Source organism: Salmo salar, chromosome ssa01 (genome assembly GCF_905237065.1).
Source record: "Salmo salar chromosome ssa01, Ssal_v3.1, whole genome shotgun sequence".
Lineage (NCBI taxonomy): Eukaryota > Metazoa > Chordata > Actinopteri > Salmoniformes > Salmonidae > Salmo > Salmo salar.
The window spans coordinates 96,123,975-96,141,333 of NC_059442.1; the positions used below are offsets into that span (position 1 = coordinate 96,123,975).

General features: G+C 45.6%; 1 protein-coding gene across 1 annotated transcript in view; it reads right to left on the reverse strand.

The window, feature by feature from the left end:
* Positions 1-5,625: 5,625 nt before the first annotated feature.
* Positions 5,626-17,359, reverse strand: part of pgbd5 (piggyBac transposable element derived 5) — a 29,569-nt gene continuing 17,835 nt past the window's right edge. Inside the window, exons 3-7 of the mRNA XM_014210272.2 lie at positions 15,497-15,631; positions 14,056-14,236; positions 11,482-11,679; positions 8,107-8,212; positions 5,626-5,944 (exon numbers count right to left, since the gene is read on the reverse strand). Coding sequence (XP_014065747.2) covers positions 5,749-5,944; positions 8,107-8,212; positions 11,482-11,679; positions 14,056-14,236; positions 15,497-15,631 — 816 coding nt within the window. The 3' untranslated portion in view covers positions 5,626-5,748. The remainder of the gene's footprint in view (positions 5,945-8,106; positions 8,213-11,481; positions 11,680-14,055; positions 14,237-15,496; positions 15,632-17,359) is intronic.

Consider the following 17,359-nt stretch of genomic DNA (forward strand, 5'->3'; position numbering starts at 1 on the left):
AACAATTCAGAACAAAAGAGCATTGTTATGAGCATTATCAACCGATGTATGGCATGTCAGAGCTTCTTTCACACAGTGATCAGTGCACAGAACTAGTGGCTCACACAAACACACAAGAACGACAATGTTTTTTTGGGGGAAAGAAAATGTGAAAAATGACAATCATTTGTCTTACCGATAAGTGAAGACTAATAGAACTATAATCATACACTGAAAAAAATATAATCGCAACATGTAAAGTGTTGGTCCCATGTTTTATGAGCTGAAATAAAAGATGCCAGAAATTTTCCATACGCACAAAAAGCTTACTTCGCTCAAATTTTGTGCACACATTTCTTTACATCCCTGTTAGTGAGCATTTTTCATTTGCCAAGATTATCCATCAACATGACAGGTGTGGCATATCAAGAAGCTAATTACACAGCATGATCGTTACATAGGTGCACCTTGTGCTGGGGACAAAAGGCCACTAAAATGTGCAGTTTTGCCACACAACACAATGCCACCGATGTCTCAAGATGAGGGAGCGTACAATTGGAATTCTGACTGCAGGAATGTCCAACAGAGTTGTTGCCAGAGAATTTAATGTTAATTTCTCTACCATAAACGTCGTTTTATAGAATTTGGCAGTACGTCCAACCAGCCTCACAACCGCAGACCACGTGTATTGCGTTGTGTGGGCGAGCGGTTCGCTGACGTAAACGTTGTTGGCAGAGTGCCCAAATGGTAGAGGTGGGTTTACTGTATGGTATGGGCAGGCATAATCTTTGGACAATGAACACAGTTGATTTTATCGATGGTAATTTGAATGCACAGAGATACATTTATGAGATCCTGAGGCCCATTGTCGTGCCATTCTTCAGCCCCATCAACTCATGTTTCAGCATGATAATGCACTGCCCCAAGGATCTGTACACTATTCCTGGAAGCTGAAAATGTCCCAGTTCTTCCACGGCCTGCATACTCACCAGACATGTCACCCATTGAGCATGTTTGGGATGCTCTGGATCGACATGTACGACAGTGTGTTCCAGTTCCCGCCAATATCCATCAACTTTGCACAGCCATTGAAGATGAGTGGGCCACAATCAACAGCCTGATCAACTCTATGTGAAGGAGATGTTGTGCTGCATGAGGCAAATGGTGGTCACACTATATACTGACTGGTTTTCTGATCCATGCCCCGACCTTTTTATTAAGGTATCTGTGACCAACAGATGCATATATGTATTACCAGTCATGTGAAATCCATAGATTATGTCCTAATGAATTTATTATATTGACATTTTCTGATATGAACTGTAACTCAGTAAAATCTTTGAAATGGTTGCATGTTGCGTTTATATTTTTGTTCAGTATACATACCTTATCTGCACACAAAAACACATTTACCACAATTGCCTATGCACATATTATATATTTAGGTAAATATTCATAACGTTTTCAATTTCATTGGTTTTTAGTGTTCATCATCATCGAGTGTACTTTAGTTGATCAGCAATATCCCCTTTAAATCATTCCTACATAAATATTGGAGCACTAGGTTGCATAAGTCAGCACTCAATAGACACCAATTTCCCTTTCTAGTAAACTTTGATTTCCTGCTTCTTCAAAGAATGGTCGAGCACTCAATAATTAGGGAGGAAACTTAGGCGATACCAGTTAAACAGCATTAAATCTTCAGTATTCTGTGACAGAGCATGGATTTACACAATAGTTAAGGAGTATTAATGTGCATCATTTAACTCCTATTTTCTGAGGAAGCATTTAGTACCACCATTAATTAAAGGGATTCATCAAAGCTAGGGATATTTAGTAAACATCAATAGACCTTTATTCAATCACTTTAAAGTGCAAGACGATCGAAAGTGCATGAGTAGTGCCCAAGCTAGGACAACTCTGCCTCAGTAGTACAAATCTCACAAACACTTCACACATCAATAACACAGTCACAGTGGCAAGGAGTGGACAAGCACGAATGTATGTCATCGGCCAACGGATAAAATAGGCCTTTGTGTGTGGACTTTGGAATTGCACACTTTTACACTGACATAACAGTCTCTATTGGAAAAGAAGACATTATTAATCCACAGTGACATTCACTTCACTGACTTAAACAGCTCCACCTACAGCACATTGGGGTACTATTCTGTCTCCACACCAGATGCAAGACAGCACCCTCTCAAAGTCATTACGGAACAGGAGAATCCATTCTCCAAAGCACATTTGGAAGGAATAACGTTGACAAACTCTGTGGGTCTGGTGTTGTCTTCTCTCCATCTTTTAGTGACATCATTGGACTGAGAGTCATTGGCTGATGGTATGAAATGTTTAACTCAAACCCAACTCACATACTTTATAGATCAATGTCAGGCTTGCTTCCAGGGAATGAGCTGTGGACGTGACCAGCCCTATTCAGTAGACCTGAACTGGGAACAGTCCATGTCTGTGTGGTCTGTCAGTGAGTGAGTTTGGCTGTGGACGGTTTAGCGTGTTTATCTAGAGTTGAACTGAACTGGGAACAGTGCATGTCTGTGTGGTCTGTCAGTGAGTGAGTTTGGCTGTGGACGGTTCAGCGTGTTTATCTAGAGTTGAACTGAACTGGGAACAGTCCATGTCTGTGTGGTCTGTCAGTGAGTGAGTTTGGCTGTGGACGGTTCAGCGTGTTTATCTAGAGTTGAACTGAACTGGGAACAGTCCATGTCTGTGTGGTCTGTCAGTGAGTGAGTTTGGCTGTGGACGGTTCAGCGTGTTTATCTAGAGTTGAACTGAACTGGTAACAGTCCATGTCTGTGTGGTCTGTCAGTGAGTGAGTTTGGCTGTGGACGGTTCAGCGTGTATATCTAGAGTTGAACTGAACTGGGAACAGTCCATGTCTGTGTGGTCTGTCAGTGAGTGAGTTTGGCTGTGGACGGTTCAGCGTGTATATCTAGAGCTGAACTGAACTAACCCCTGCAGCTCTTGATGATCCAAGACTACGCCACATGGAGACTGTGTTCATGCTGTACATCAACAGTACGCCTCATCCAAACCAACGTTCACGTGGCCAGCATTGGCAAGAACTGGTATCGTTTATCATATCATCAAACCTTCCCTTTGCCGTCTGAAAACCTGACTACAAGTCACACCATCCAGTATTTCCAATGATGTTGCAAATATAACGACTGCCAGTCATATAATCTGATGACCAGTTGAAAGGTTCCTATTGACTGAGATATGGAGTTGAGTACAGTAAGCACTACCCTGATAAGTAGGAGATTTCCCATTCCAGATATGAACCATCAGCAGGAAGAGCTCTGGAAGGGAATAGAAATGTAGATCTACTTCTCCTTCATATTTCATTTAAACATAATGGATCCTGGGCTTACATATACTGTGTATATACATAATGCAGTTCATCTGCTTAGTGGTTCAGGTCTATCTTGGAGAGAAAATCCCAGATGTTGCTCGGTAGGTGGTCCAATAGAATCATAGATTGACATTACAGAGTGACATTGCACTACATGGAAACAACGTTTAACCCGGTCAGAAAAAAATAAGAAACATTCTGCACATTTGAAGAGTAAATTATCCAAACACTTTTTTGTCATGCAGCCTGTGACACTAACATAATGAGGCATGTGGATAGTACAATGGCTCTGCTTTGTGCCTCAGTAAAGAAACGTTCCTCTATAGACATTTCTCTTGAGTTCTGAATCAGATAGAGACCTGCTCTCCACACCTAGAGGTTTTGTCCCCAAACCCATTTAACACAGACACTATTAAAATATGGTTTCATTTAAATAATTACGTATTCCAGTGTCTACAATTGTAAAGAAAATATGTATTAGTGGGTGTGGTTAGTGTGCGTTAGTGCTTTGCATGTGATGAACAGTGTGTGTGGGTACGTGTGAGACATGACAGTGTGTGTGTTAGTGTGTGAGACGTGACAGTGTGTGTACGTGCGAGATGTGACAGTGTGTGTGTGTGAGACGTGACAGTGTGTGTGTGTGGGTACGTGTGAGACGTGACAGTGTGTGTGTGTCGGTACGTGTGAGACGTGACAGTGTGTGTGGGTACGTGTGTGAGACGTGAGTGTGTGTGTGTGAGACGTGACAGTGTGTGTGTGTGGGTACGTGTGAGACGTGACAGTGTGTGTGGGTACGTGTGAGACGTGACAGTGTGTGTGTGTGTGTGGGTACATGTGAGACGTGACAGTGTGTGTGTGTGTGTGTGTGTGTGAGACGTGAGTGTGTGTGTGTGTGAGACGTGACTGTGTGTGCGTGCATGTGAGATGTGACAGTGTGTGTGTGTGTGCGCGTGTGAGACGTGACAGTGTGTGTGTGTGTGTGTGTGTGTGTGTGTGTGTGTGTGTGTGTGTGTGTGTGTGAGACGTGACAGTGTGTGTGTGTGTGTGTGTGTGTGTGGGTACGTGTGTGTGAGACGTGGCAGTGTGTGTGTGTTTGTACGTGTGAGACGTGACAGTGTGTGTGTGTGTGTACGTGTGAGACGTGACAGTGTGTGTGTGTGTGTGTGTGTACACGTGTGAGACGTGACAGTGTGTGTGTGTGTGTACGTGTGAGACGTGACTGTGTGTGTGTGTGTGTGAGATGTGACAGTGTGTGTGTGTGTGTGTGAGACGTGACTGTGTGTGTGTGTGTGTGTGTGAGATGTGACAGTGTGTGTGTGTATGTGTGAGACGTGACAGTGTGTGTGTGTGTGTGTACGTGTGAGACGTGACAGTGTGTGTGTGTGTGTGTGTGTGTGTGTGTGTGTGTGTGTGTGTGTGTGTGATGTGACTGTGTGTGTGTGTGTGTGTGTGTGTGTGTGTGAGATGTGACAGTGTGTGTGTGTGTGTGTGTGTGGGTACAGTGTGTGGGTGTGTGGGTACAGTGTGTGGGTACAGTATGTGTGTGTGTGGGTACAGTGTGTGGGTACAGTGTGTGTGTGTGTGTGTGTGTGTGTGTGTGTGTGTGTGTGTGTGGGTACAGTGTGTGGGTACAGTGTGTGGGTACAGTATGTGTGTGTGTGGGTACAGTGTGTGGGTACAGTATGTGTGTGTGTGGGTACAGTGTGTGGGTACAGTGTGTGGGTACAGTGTGTGGGTACAGTATGTGTGTGTGTGGGTACAGTGTGTGGGTACAGTGTGTGTGTGTGTGGGTACAGTGTGTGGGTACAGTGTGTGGGTACAGTATGTGTGTGTGTGGGTACAGTGTGTGGGTACAGTGTGTGGGTACAGTATGTGTGTGTGTGGGTACAGTGTGTGGGTACAGTGTGTGGGTACAGTATGTGTGTGTGTGGGTACAGTGTGTGGGTACAGTGTGTGGGTACAGTGTGTGGGTACAGTGTGTGGGTACAGTATGTGTGTGTGTGGGTACAGTGTGTGGGTACAGTATGTGGGTGTGTGGGTACAGTGTGTGGGTACAGTATGTGTGTGTGTGGGTACAGTGTGTGGGTACAGTGTGTGTGTGTGTGGGTACAGTGTGTGGGTACAGTGTGTGTGTACAGTATGTGGGTGTGTGGGTACAGTATGTGGGTGTGTGGGTACAGTGTGTGGGTACAGTATGTGTGTGTGTGGGTACAGTGTGTGGGTGTGTGGGTACAGTGTGTGGGTACAGTGTGTGGGTACAGTATGTGTGTGTGGGTACAGTGTGTGGGTACAGTGTGTGTGTGGGTACAGTGTGTGGGTGTGGGTACAGTGTGTGTGTGTGTGGGTACAGTGTGTGGGTACAGTGTGTGTGTGTATATTATAAAGATGACGTGGTCTCCTCACTGGGTGGGGGTACAGTCGTCTAAGTTCAGCAGCTCCCTCACCAGTCTCTCTCCAAACTGCGCTCGGCTGTAGCGCTTGACGTGGTAGGCATCGGACATCTTGTACAGGATATAGGCGTTGTTTATGGCGATGCTGATGGTCAGCCAGAACACCTGCTGCCACGTCTTGTTGGGCTTGTGGAAGATGAAATACCTGAGAGAAAAGACCAACCCTGAGTGGCTAACTGGGATCTTGACAAATTGGTCATTTTATAATATGTCAGATGTCCATCACATCCAATTGATAATCTGAAATGACAACGGACGGAAGGGCACATAGACAGTTGGGAGGATATCTTGTCTCCATGACTAGGTGTGAGGCATTGGTTAGTGGTGAGGAGGAGCGATATTCAGCTAAAGTTCTGGTTTCTGGCTCTCCAGATGTAATCTGCAGTTCTGCACGCCCACAAGTGTTGTCCTCTGAGGTACAGAACAACATCTAATTACTGTCCAATCTCCAAACTAATTGGAGGCAGAGAGAGGTTAGAGAGGGAGAGAAGTAAAGTGACATTCTCCCTGGTGTGTGTGTGTGTGTGTGTGTGTGTGTGTGTGTGTGTGTGTGTGTGTGTGTGTGTGTGTGTGTGTGTGTGTGTGTGTGTGTGTGTGTGTGTGTGTGTGTGTGTGTGTTGAGCAATATGCCATCTATCACTCCTCTTGTCCCCTTAATTGAAGGCTTCTGTCTTTGACCGACGTTAACATCACTTGGTGCTGTTCTCCATTTGGGACATAGAAATGCACCATGCTGTGCATATCAGAAGATTTCTATATCATATTAATGCGATTCCTGAAACATTTCCTTCTCCAGGTGTTGGAAGATCGAATCTGGAGCACAGGGGGAGTCAGGCTGACCCTCTGTATAGCAGCACAGGGGGAGTCAGGCTGACTCTCTGTATAGCAACACAGGGGGAGTCAGGCTGACTCTGTATAGCAGCACAGGGGGAGTCAGGCTGACTCTCTGTATAGCAACACAGGGGGAGTCAGGCTGACTCTGTATAGCAGCACAGGGGGAGTCAGGCTGACTCTCTGTATAGCAACACAGGGGAGTCAGGCTGACTCTGTATAGCAGCACAGGGGGAGTCAGGCTGACTCTCTGTATAGCAACACAGGGGGAGTCAGGCTGACTCTGTATAGCAGCACAGGGGGAGTCAGGCTGACTCTCTGTATAGCAACACAGGGGGAGTCAGGCTGACTCTCTGTATAGCAGCACAGGGGGAGTCAGGCTGACTCTCTGTATAGCAGCACAGGGGGGAGTCAGGCTGACTCTCTGTATAGCAACACAGGGGGAGTCAGGCTGACTCTCTGTATAGCAGCACAGGGGGAGTCAGGCTGACTCTCTGTATAGCAACACAGGGGGAGTCAGGCTGACTCTCTGTATAGCAGCACAGGGGGAGTCAGGCTGACTCTCTGTATAGCAGCACAGGGGGAGTCAGGCTGACTCTCTGTATAGCAACACAGGGGGAGTCAGGCTGACTCTCTGTATAGCAGCACAGGGGGAGTCAGGCTGACTCTCTGTATAGCAACACAGGGGGAGTCAGGCTGACTCTGTATAGCAGCACAGGGGGAGTCAGGCTGACTCTCTGTATAGCAGCACAGGGGGAGTCAGGCTGACCCTCTGTATAGCAGCACAGGGGGAGTCAGGCTGACTCTCTGTATAGCAGCACAGGGGGAGTCAGGCTGACTCTGTATAGCAGCACAGGGGGAGTCAGGCTGACTCTCTGTATAGCAGCACAGGGGGAGTCAGGCTGACTCTCTGTATAGCAGCACAGGGGGAGTCAGGCTGACTCTCTGTATAGCAGCACAGGGGGAGTCAGGCTGACTCTCTGTATAGCAGCACAGGGGGAGTCAGGCTGACTCTCTGTATAGCAGCACAGGGGGAAGGTTTATAGCTGACACCACTGTCATGTCCCAATGAAGTCTGAAAGACTTTCAAATTAGCCACACAAAGCCGTAGGGACCTCGCAATATTCATGAATTTGGAACAGCATAATACTTTGCCATATTAAAATAATTTCACTAGACCAACAGCAATCCAGGACAGCAGACTCATGGAGAGCTACTGGGTAGGCATGTTTTTGCTCCAACCTCGTAACACAGCTTATTCAGCTAATCAATGTCCTTGTTAGCAGCTAGTAGAATCAGGTGTGCTATAGCTAGGGTTGGAGCAAAAGCCTGCAGGAGGGTAGCTTCTCAGGAGACGGGTTGGACAGCCCTGTGCTATGATGATGAACATTCATATAGGCAAACACCTTTCTCCCTGGGTGACAAATTAGTACAATAGATCCAGTATGTCAACTAGTGGGCTAATTAGTGACTCACTTGCTGTACTTGTCGTCATACTTGCAGATGTAGCTGAGGTGTGCAGCGAAGGCCTCCACAGCCAGCGGACAGGGAATCTCACCACTTTTCCTCTTGATGATCACCCCTGGAACCCAACACATGACTCAGAGAAGGCTAATGGGAGCTGGAACCCAACACATGACTCAGAGAAGGCTAATGGGAGCTGGAACCCAACACATGACTCAGAGAAGGCTAATGGGAGCTGGAACCCAACACATGACTCAGAGAAGGCTAATGGGAGCTGGAACCCAACACATGACTCAGAGAAGGCTAATGGGAGCTGGAACCCAACACATGACTCAGAGAAGGCTAATGGGAGCTGGAACCCAACACATGACTCAGAGAAGGCTAATGGGAGCTGGAACCCAACACATGACTCAGAGAAGGCTAATGGGAGCTGGAACCCAACACATGACTCAGAGAAGGCTAATGGGAGCTGGAACCCAACACATGACTCAGAGAAGGCTAATGGGAGCTGGAACCCAACACATGACTCAGAGAAGGCTAATGGGAGCTGGAACCCAACACATGACTCAGAGAAGGCTAATGGGAGCTGGAACCCAACACATGACTCAGAGAAGGCTAATGGGAGCTGGAACCCAACACATGACTCAGAGAAGGCTAATGGGAGCTGGAACCCAACACATGACTCAGAGAAGGCTAATGGGAGCTGGAACCCAACACATGACTCAGAGAAGGCTAATGGGAGCTGGAACCCAACACATGACTCAGAGAAGGCTAATGGGAGCTGGAACCCAACACATGACTCAGAGAAGGCTAATGGGTGCTGGAACCCAACACATGACTCAGAGAAGGCTAATGGGAGCTGGAACCCAACACATGACTCAGAGAAGGCTAATGGGAGCTGGAACCCAACACATGACTCAGAGAAGGCTAATGGGAGCTGGAACCCAACACATGACTCAGAGAAGGCTAATGGGAGCTGGAACCCAACACATGACTCAGAGAAGGCTAATGGGAGCTGGAACCCAACACATGACTCAGAGAAGGCTAATGGGAGCTGGAACCCAACACATGACTCAGAGAAGGCTAATGGGAGCTGGAACCCAACACATGACTCAGAGAAGGCTAATGGGAGCTGGAACCCAACACATGACTCAGAGAAGGCTAATGGGAGCTGGAACCCAACACATGACTCAGAGAAGGCTAATGGGAGCTGGAACCCAACACATGACTCAGAGAAGGCTAATGGGAGCTGGAACCCAACACATGACTCAGAGAAGGCTAATGGGAGCTGGAACCCAACACATGACTCAGAGAAGGCTAATGTGAGCTGGAACCCAACACATGACTCAGAGAAGGCTAATGGGAGCTGGAACCCAACACATGACTCAGAGAAGGCTAATGGGAGCTGGAACCCAACACATGACTCAGAGAAGGCTAATGGGAGCTGGAACCCAACACATGACTCAGAGAAGGCTAATGGGAGCTGGAACCCAACACATGACTCAGAGAAGGCTAATGGGAGTGGGAGTTAAAAACAGAAGTATTATGTAAACAGATGTTAAGACTCTGTGACAAAGTACAATACAAGTGACATTTGGAGCATAATATCTTAACAGTAAAGTATAGCCCATCTGTAACTGGATAAAGAGTGATGCCGTACATAACTAAACTACAGGCCACAAAATCCAATGTTGATGGTTTCTCACTATAGCGCCAAAATAACAAAAATATTCTGCAGAAAATACCTTGATCTGCAACAAGAAAAACAGGACTGCGTGCTTACTAGTGTAGCTAGGAGAAACACCTTCTAAAAAGTATCAACCCAATACCTAAAATAAAGTGATTGCAGGTGAAGCAGCACATGAAAAATAGATGAACATGAGGAGTGTAGTTATGGAGGTAGTTGAGAGGGAACGAGTCTAGTAGTCCCCTGGATTCCAATTGAACCATTAGCAGGACTTTGATACGGTTACCTTGACTGAACCTCCATCTGTAGCTTCCATAAAAATGATCCTCATGGATCTGTACGCTAATTACACTACACATTGGAAAGTTACTGGAGGGTCATTTGAAAAACAAATGCGAGATCAGAGAGTAACGATCATATCAGTCAGGAAACACAATGGATTTTTTCTTCACAGAATTGAAGAATATAATTTAGCAGCAGACTTGGTAAGGTCTCAATTTGGAAATATTTCTCTGACTCTCCCTCACCATTGCCTCAGCTTCAGTCGTTCACATGATTACTTCACTTCACAGCCATTTCACCAATGATACAGTGTTAGATTTATTCAAAGGTCAAATGGCTTTCTCTGTAGCTCTAATGAAATGCTACGACCACCACTTAACCATCCAAAGACAATAATGACTAGTATGTATAAGAAACGATTGGAGGGATAACAGAAGGTTGGGGTGGGAGGGGGTTGTGTTTTGCTGTATTTTGGGGGTTTATATTATCAGTAGTGAGATCATTTGTACCGGATTAAGGGACAATGAAAAATACCTACATTCTCTCTAGGATTCATTCAGATTGGGTGGGTTTTCCTCATTGAATACAACACTAATAATGCATCTTTTGTTTATTTGCATGTTTTTATTTTATTTAACCTTTATTTAACTAGGCAAGTCAGTTAAGAACAAATTCTTATTTACAATGGCGGCCTACACCGGCCAAACCCGGACGACGCTGGGCCAATTGTCCCTATGGAACTCCCAATCACGTCCGGTTGTGATACAGCCTGGAATCGAACTAGGGTCGGTAGTGACGCCTCTAACACTGAGATGCAGTGCCTTAGACCGCTGCGCCACTCGGGAGTGGAAATATTAACTCTCCATCGATTCCACTCATCTACTCTGGATCCTTGCTGTTTATCTATCCAGATATAATGCATTTTCTCACCTCTTATTTTACAAATGGGATTAAATGTGTCTGAGGTGAGAGACCTTCTCACATGCCACACAACAGGGATTTTCTCATTATCTCTGATCATCACTCCATCCTCATACAGGGAGAGAGAATGGTGAGGTGTTCCATGACGGTTCCCCAGCAGTCTACAGGGTAGATTCTGAGTGCATTAACACCTAGAAGTGACTTTTATCTGGGAAATCCACATCATGTCAATGGTGGGTGGTGACTCATTTTGTATCAGTCAGCCCTAAAGAGCTTCATAGTGATGCTCCATTTCAGAACATTCTAGTGATGCAGTAGGTCGACATGATCAAAATAAGGAGAAACGTTTTGCTTTAAAATTGAAGGCAGTTCACCACAAATCTATACCCATGATTGAACACAGTTTAAACATCCACCTGAATGCATCTTCTGAATGAAAATGTATGAAAAAGAAAGTGTTGTTAATATAACACTGGTTGCAGAGCGGGAGTCCTCACCTTCCTTGGTGGGTGAGTAGGCGTTGGTAAGGAAGCGGAAGTGTCCCTTGTTGTACCAGCTGATGAGGGAGGTGTTGCCTCTCATCATGCTGCGGGACTGGCCCCTCTGCTGTGGGCTCTCAGGATTCACCAGCATGCACTGGGGCAGGCCAGTGCAGTCACTCTTCCTGGTGCTCAGCAGCCCACAGCAGTAGATCTCTGGCAGAGGACAAACACACACCTTTAGACATCTGGGACACGTTCAGGATGTTGCAACAGACAAAAAGGATTTTCGCCTAAATGTTCCACCGCACTGCTAAATCTACTTCTGTGTGTACAATGTAACGTACTTGTGAGAGTTTTGATCCTGATGTGTGCTGAATATAACCCTCTTGTTTCCTATAACCCACCCTCCTGCTGTAATGAGAGATGGCCCAGATTAGGCTGGACAAAGTTGAATTACTGTTTAACAGATGCCCCGTCTCACTTTTCTCCACACACCGAAAAAAAATGTAAAAAATCAGATGTGTTATTTTTGGGCCAATATATGAAGCTCTTTGTTTATAATGCACTGTCCGCTCTCCCTTCAGGCTCTCCCAAGTTGATGCCCAAGAGACCAAGCAGCCTCAGATCACACGCTCAGATCATGTTCAAGTCTCGGATTGGACAGTGAAACACACGCTCACACCTGCAGGCGACGTGCAGATGTTTAATTTCTCTCTCACGGAACCCAAACCGGCTGCGTACGTGCGCCATCGTGCGCTATCGTGCATACATTTATTTTGTCCCCCTACACCAAACACAATCACGACACGCAGGTTAAAATATCAAAACAAACTTTGAACCAATGACATTAATTTGGGGACAGGTCGAAAAGCATTAAACATGTATGACAATTTAGCTAGTTAGCTTGCACTTGCTAGCTAATTTGTCCTATTTAGCTAGCTTGCTGTTGCTAGCTAGTTTGTCCTGGGATATAAACATTGAGTTGTTATTTTACCTGAAATGCACAAGGTCCTCTACTCAGACAATTAATCCACACATAAAACGGCCAACCGAATCGTTTCTAGTCATCTCTCCTCCTTCCAGGCTTTTTCCTCTTTGAAGTTATATGGTGATCACATCTAAACGTTCATAGTATTACCACGACGACCGGCAAAACAGTTTGTCTTTCAATCACCCACGTGGGTATAACCAATGAGGAGATGGCACGTGGGTACCTGCTTCTATAAACCAATGAGGAGATGGGAGAGGCAGGACTTGCAGTGTGATCTGCGTCAGAAATTGGAATGACTTCTATTTTAGCCCTTGGCAACGCAGACGCTCGTTGACACGCGCGAGCAGTGTGGGTGCAATAATTGAATAACCTATATTCCTACATTTATTTTGCAATGCTCGCGGTGTAGTCAGGGTATTCTATATAGATTGATGCTTCTAATTGTGCATGTTATAAACATAATGTTTTTTATGATTAAAGGTTAAACTCTATGGCTGGATTGATGTATTTTTTCCAATGCTAAGTTAATTTGGCAGACCTAACTTGATTGACCCTCTTTCTACATGGCCTACTAGTCTAATAGAGACCTAATCATATTTGTATGAATATTTTGTTAACGCCTAGGCTATAGAGATGCATTCAGGTAATGAACTCATTATTATGCAACATTTTAAATTTGATTACAATTATTTGTCAATCATTCTTGAATGTGTTAGGCTATACAATTAAGTAGATTAATGAACTGATAATACATTCATACATATTTTATTTTTTTTAAATCATTTTTGAATATGATAGGATGTATAATAGAATGCAATATTCTATGTGAATAATGTTCATTAATGTTCATTTGTGTATTCATAATAATAATCGGAAAAAAATGTCTGAAATTGAATTTTTCGCCTATTGATCATGTCCATATAGCCTAGGACAATGTTGTAAAGTACTGTTATTCCTTATCCACCTAATGAACAACTTAGTTTTTTTTTCTTTGTTGCTTGCTCGCCTCACTTTTCTGGGGGGAAAATCTGTTAAACAGTGAATCAATTTTGTCTGGCCTTACAGGTGCCCAGTCAGTGTTGAGATTGAGATCAGAGGATAAAGCCTAGAGGAGGACAGACTCTCCCTCTACCACGTCTTACTCAACAAAGGGTGAAAGAAAGACAATGGCATTTCTCATTTTTAAGGAGTTGAAAATGACTGATATCTCACTAGACTGTTTACTCTGTTCATTAACAGTAGGATGAACTGGTGCTCTCGGTTTCCAAAATAAGAATCAGGAGAATTTAATGGACGTCATCTTCACAGTTTACTGTATGGCCAGTTACGCAGCTTAGTGGGTGGTAGGCATGGAAGCAGAATACACACAATTTACATCTTGGTTCTCAGGGAAGTCTCAAGGTGAACTTCAATTGACGGTCTTCAATTTCAGTGTTACAGTAGCCGGAGGTCGTTTATGGTAATTAAAAACGGCAGAGGATGAGCAGGAAGGAGATTACAGTACTGTAAAGAGAGAGAGAGAAAGCGAAAGAGAGGAAAGAGGTGGATGGAAAGAATGAGGAATAAAGAGATAAATGGGATGAAAGGTTAAGATCTACCCTGTTTCTCAAACTCCTGGTACAGGTTGAGGCTGGTGATGCTGGGCCCGGTGAAGATGATGCTGTTGCGGCCTGAGAGGTTCTGACACAGCTGTTTGGCCACCATACTGTGGAGCTGAGGCTTGTACTTCAGGGTGGCCAACCCATCAGGACCCTGGCCCTCCTTCAGATGCACATAGATCTGGAAGAGAGACAGAGACAGTCAATACCACCATAATGTCATCAGGTATCCTAGCGTTTAAGCGCATTGGGCCAGTAACCAAAAGGTCGCTGGTTCGAATCCCTTGAGCCGCCTAGGCAAAAAATCAGTCGATATGACCTTGAGCAAGGCACTTAACCCTAATTGCTCCTCCTGTAAGTGGCTCTGGATAAAAGTGTCTGCTAAATGACTAAAATGTCAAATGTAAAATGTCATACACTGACATATATAAATGAATACATAATGATCTCAGGAATGGTCTGTGTAGTGGCTAGTGTTCCAATTAGCCACATTGATGTGGCTCCTACAATCTGAGTCGCTGGCTTAGCTCCATTGACTACCATTTACATTTAAATACTTCTAATCAGACAAGTTGATTGATACGCTAGTTCTCATCACACAATGTAGTTGACAATACTAACCCTGTAGTTTTCTATTGACAATACTAACCCTGTAGTTTTCTATTGACAATACTAACCCTGTAGTTTTCTATTGACAATACTAACCCTGTAGTTTTCTATTGACAATACTAACCCTGTAGTTTTCTATTGACAATACTAACCCTGTAGTTTTCTATTGACAATACTAACCCTGTAGTTTTCTATTGACAATACTAACCCTGTAGTTTTCAAGTAAGAGAGAGCTATACAAAAAAAGGACATGATCGATTGATTCTTCTTCCCACCAACTGAGACACAGCCCATGCATATCCATACATTCTCAAGTCTTCCTGGATCTGTTTGAGGCATGGGGCAGCAGTCATTTGGCGTATCATACTCCCACCAAGAACAGACAGCAATTATACTAAGTGGACTGGCGCCTTCTCCTGGGAATCAGTAATAAAACATTGGTTCTGGAGACTGAGGCACTGGATGGTCCCACATCAGTCATCCAATCACAGTTTGTCTGGATCTCTCAGCTGTGTCTGAGTGAGGGTGAAGGGCATGGTCTGAGTGTCCTGTCCTGCAGTGTTGGTGTCCTCTACAGACTAGACCAATTGCAGCTAGTCTTGTGAAAGCCCCTGTGTGGTTGTACTGGGCGTAATTGAAGGTGGACAGTCTTTGTCACAAAGTTGGCTAAGTACAGTACTAGCTCCCAGATATAAAAGAGTAGAAATCCAAGAGGCTGCAGTCCTTCCCTCCCCTCATTCTTCCTCCACTGCTCTCGCCTTCTCCCTTTCTCTCATTTTCTTCTTTCATGTGCGCACACGCACGCACACACACACACACACACGCACAGTACCTGACAGATGAAACCAGTGGATGTGCACTGGCGGACCCACAGACTGAACTTCCTCTTCTTCCTCTTCCTCAGCTCTCTCTCCGTACAGGTGGTGATGAACACCGGGTCCTCGTCAATCAGGGGCTCATGGAGCACCTTTGGGACAGAGGGAAAGCATCAGTATTACATCATGGAACACCTTTGGGACAGCATCACCTCACCAACATGTCAATCTTTCCCCCAGCAGTTTGTACAGTTCATATTCAAAGGCATCCTCAAGTTTATTAGTCATACAGTATGTCCCGGATACACATGGTATACATCGTCCAACGAAACGCTTACTTGCAGGTTCCTTCTGGACAATGCAACGACAAAGTAAATGTCTCCTTCAGCCAATAGCAGGTGCATAACCAGGGATGTCTCCTTCAGCCAAGAGCAGGTGTATAACCAGGGATGTCTCCTTCAGCCAAGAGCAGGTGTATAACCAGGGATGTCTCCTTCAGCCAAGAGCAGGTGTATAGCCAGGGATGTCTCCTTCAGACAAGAGCAGGTGTATAACCAGGGATGTCTCCTTCAGCCAAGAGCAGGTATATAGCCAGGGATGTCTCCTTCAGACAAGAGCAGGTGTATAACCAGGGATGTCTCCTTCAGACAAGAGCAGGTGTATAACCAGGGATGTCTCCTTCAGCCAAGAGCAGGTGTATAGCCAGGGATGTCTCCTTCAGCCAAGAGCAGGTATATAGCCAGGGATGTCTCCTTCAGACAAGAGCAGGTGTATAACCAGGGATGTCTCCTTCAGCCAAGAGCAGGTGTATAACCAGGGATGTCTCCTTCAGCCAAGAGCAGGTGCATAACCAGGGATGTCTCCTTCAGCCAAGAGCAGGTGTATAACCAGGGATGTCTCCTTCAGCCAAGAGCAGGTGTATAGCCAGGGATGTCTCCTTCAGCCAAGAGCAGGTGTATAGCCAGGGATGTCTCCTTCAGACAAGAGCAGGTGTATAACCAGGGATGTCTCCTTCAGCCAAGAGCAGGTGTATAACCAGGGATGTCTCCTTCAGCCAAGAGCAGGTGCATAACCAGGGGATGTCTCCTTCAGCCAAGAGCAGGTGTATAACCAGGGATGTCTCCTTCAGCCAAGAGCAGGTGCATAACCAGGGATGTCTCCTTCAGCCAAGAGCAGGTGCATAACCAGGGATGTCTCCTTCAGCCAAGAGCAGGTGCATAGCCAGGGATGTCTCCTTCAGCCAAGAGCAGGTGTATAACCAGGGATGTCTCCTTCAGCCAAGAGCAGGTGCATAACCAGGGATGTCTCCTTCAGCCAAGAGCAGGTGTATAACCAGGGATGTCTCCTTCAGCCAAGAGCAGGTATATAACCAGGGATGTCTCCTTCAGCCAAGAGCAGGTGCATAACCAGGGATGTTTCCTTCAGCCAAGAGCAGGTGCATAGCCAGGGATGTCTCCTTCAGCCAAGAGCAGGTGTATAACCAGGGATGTCTCCTTCAGCCAAGAGCAGGTGCATAGCCAGGGATGTCTCCTTCAGCCAAGAGCAGGTGCATAGCCAGGGATGTCTCCTTCAGCCAAGAGCAGGTGTATAACCAGGGATGTCTCCTTCAGCCAAGAGCAGGTGTATAACCAGGGATGTCTCCTTCAGCCAAGAGCAGGTGTATAACCAGGGATGTGGGGGTACTGAACCATTAAATGCCTGAGGGTGGCAGCATGGTAGCTGTTGCTGACTGATTGTACTGTATATGTGTGGACTACAGACTAAACCTAGGGAGCATCTTAACATCCTACTGTTAATCAAACAGTGTGTCTAACCCCTCTATCTGTCTGGCTTTCTAGTCTGCAGAATGTCAAGTTGGCTGGACGGCCCCAGCATGCGTT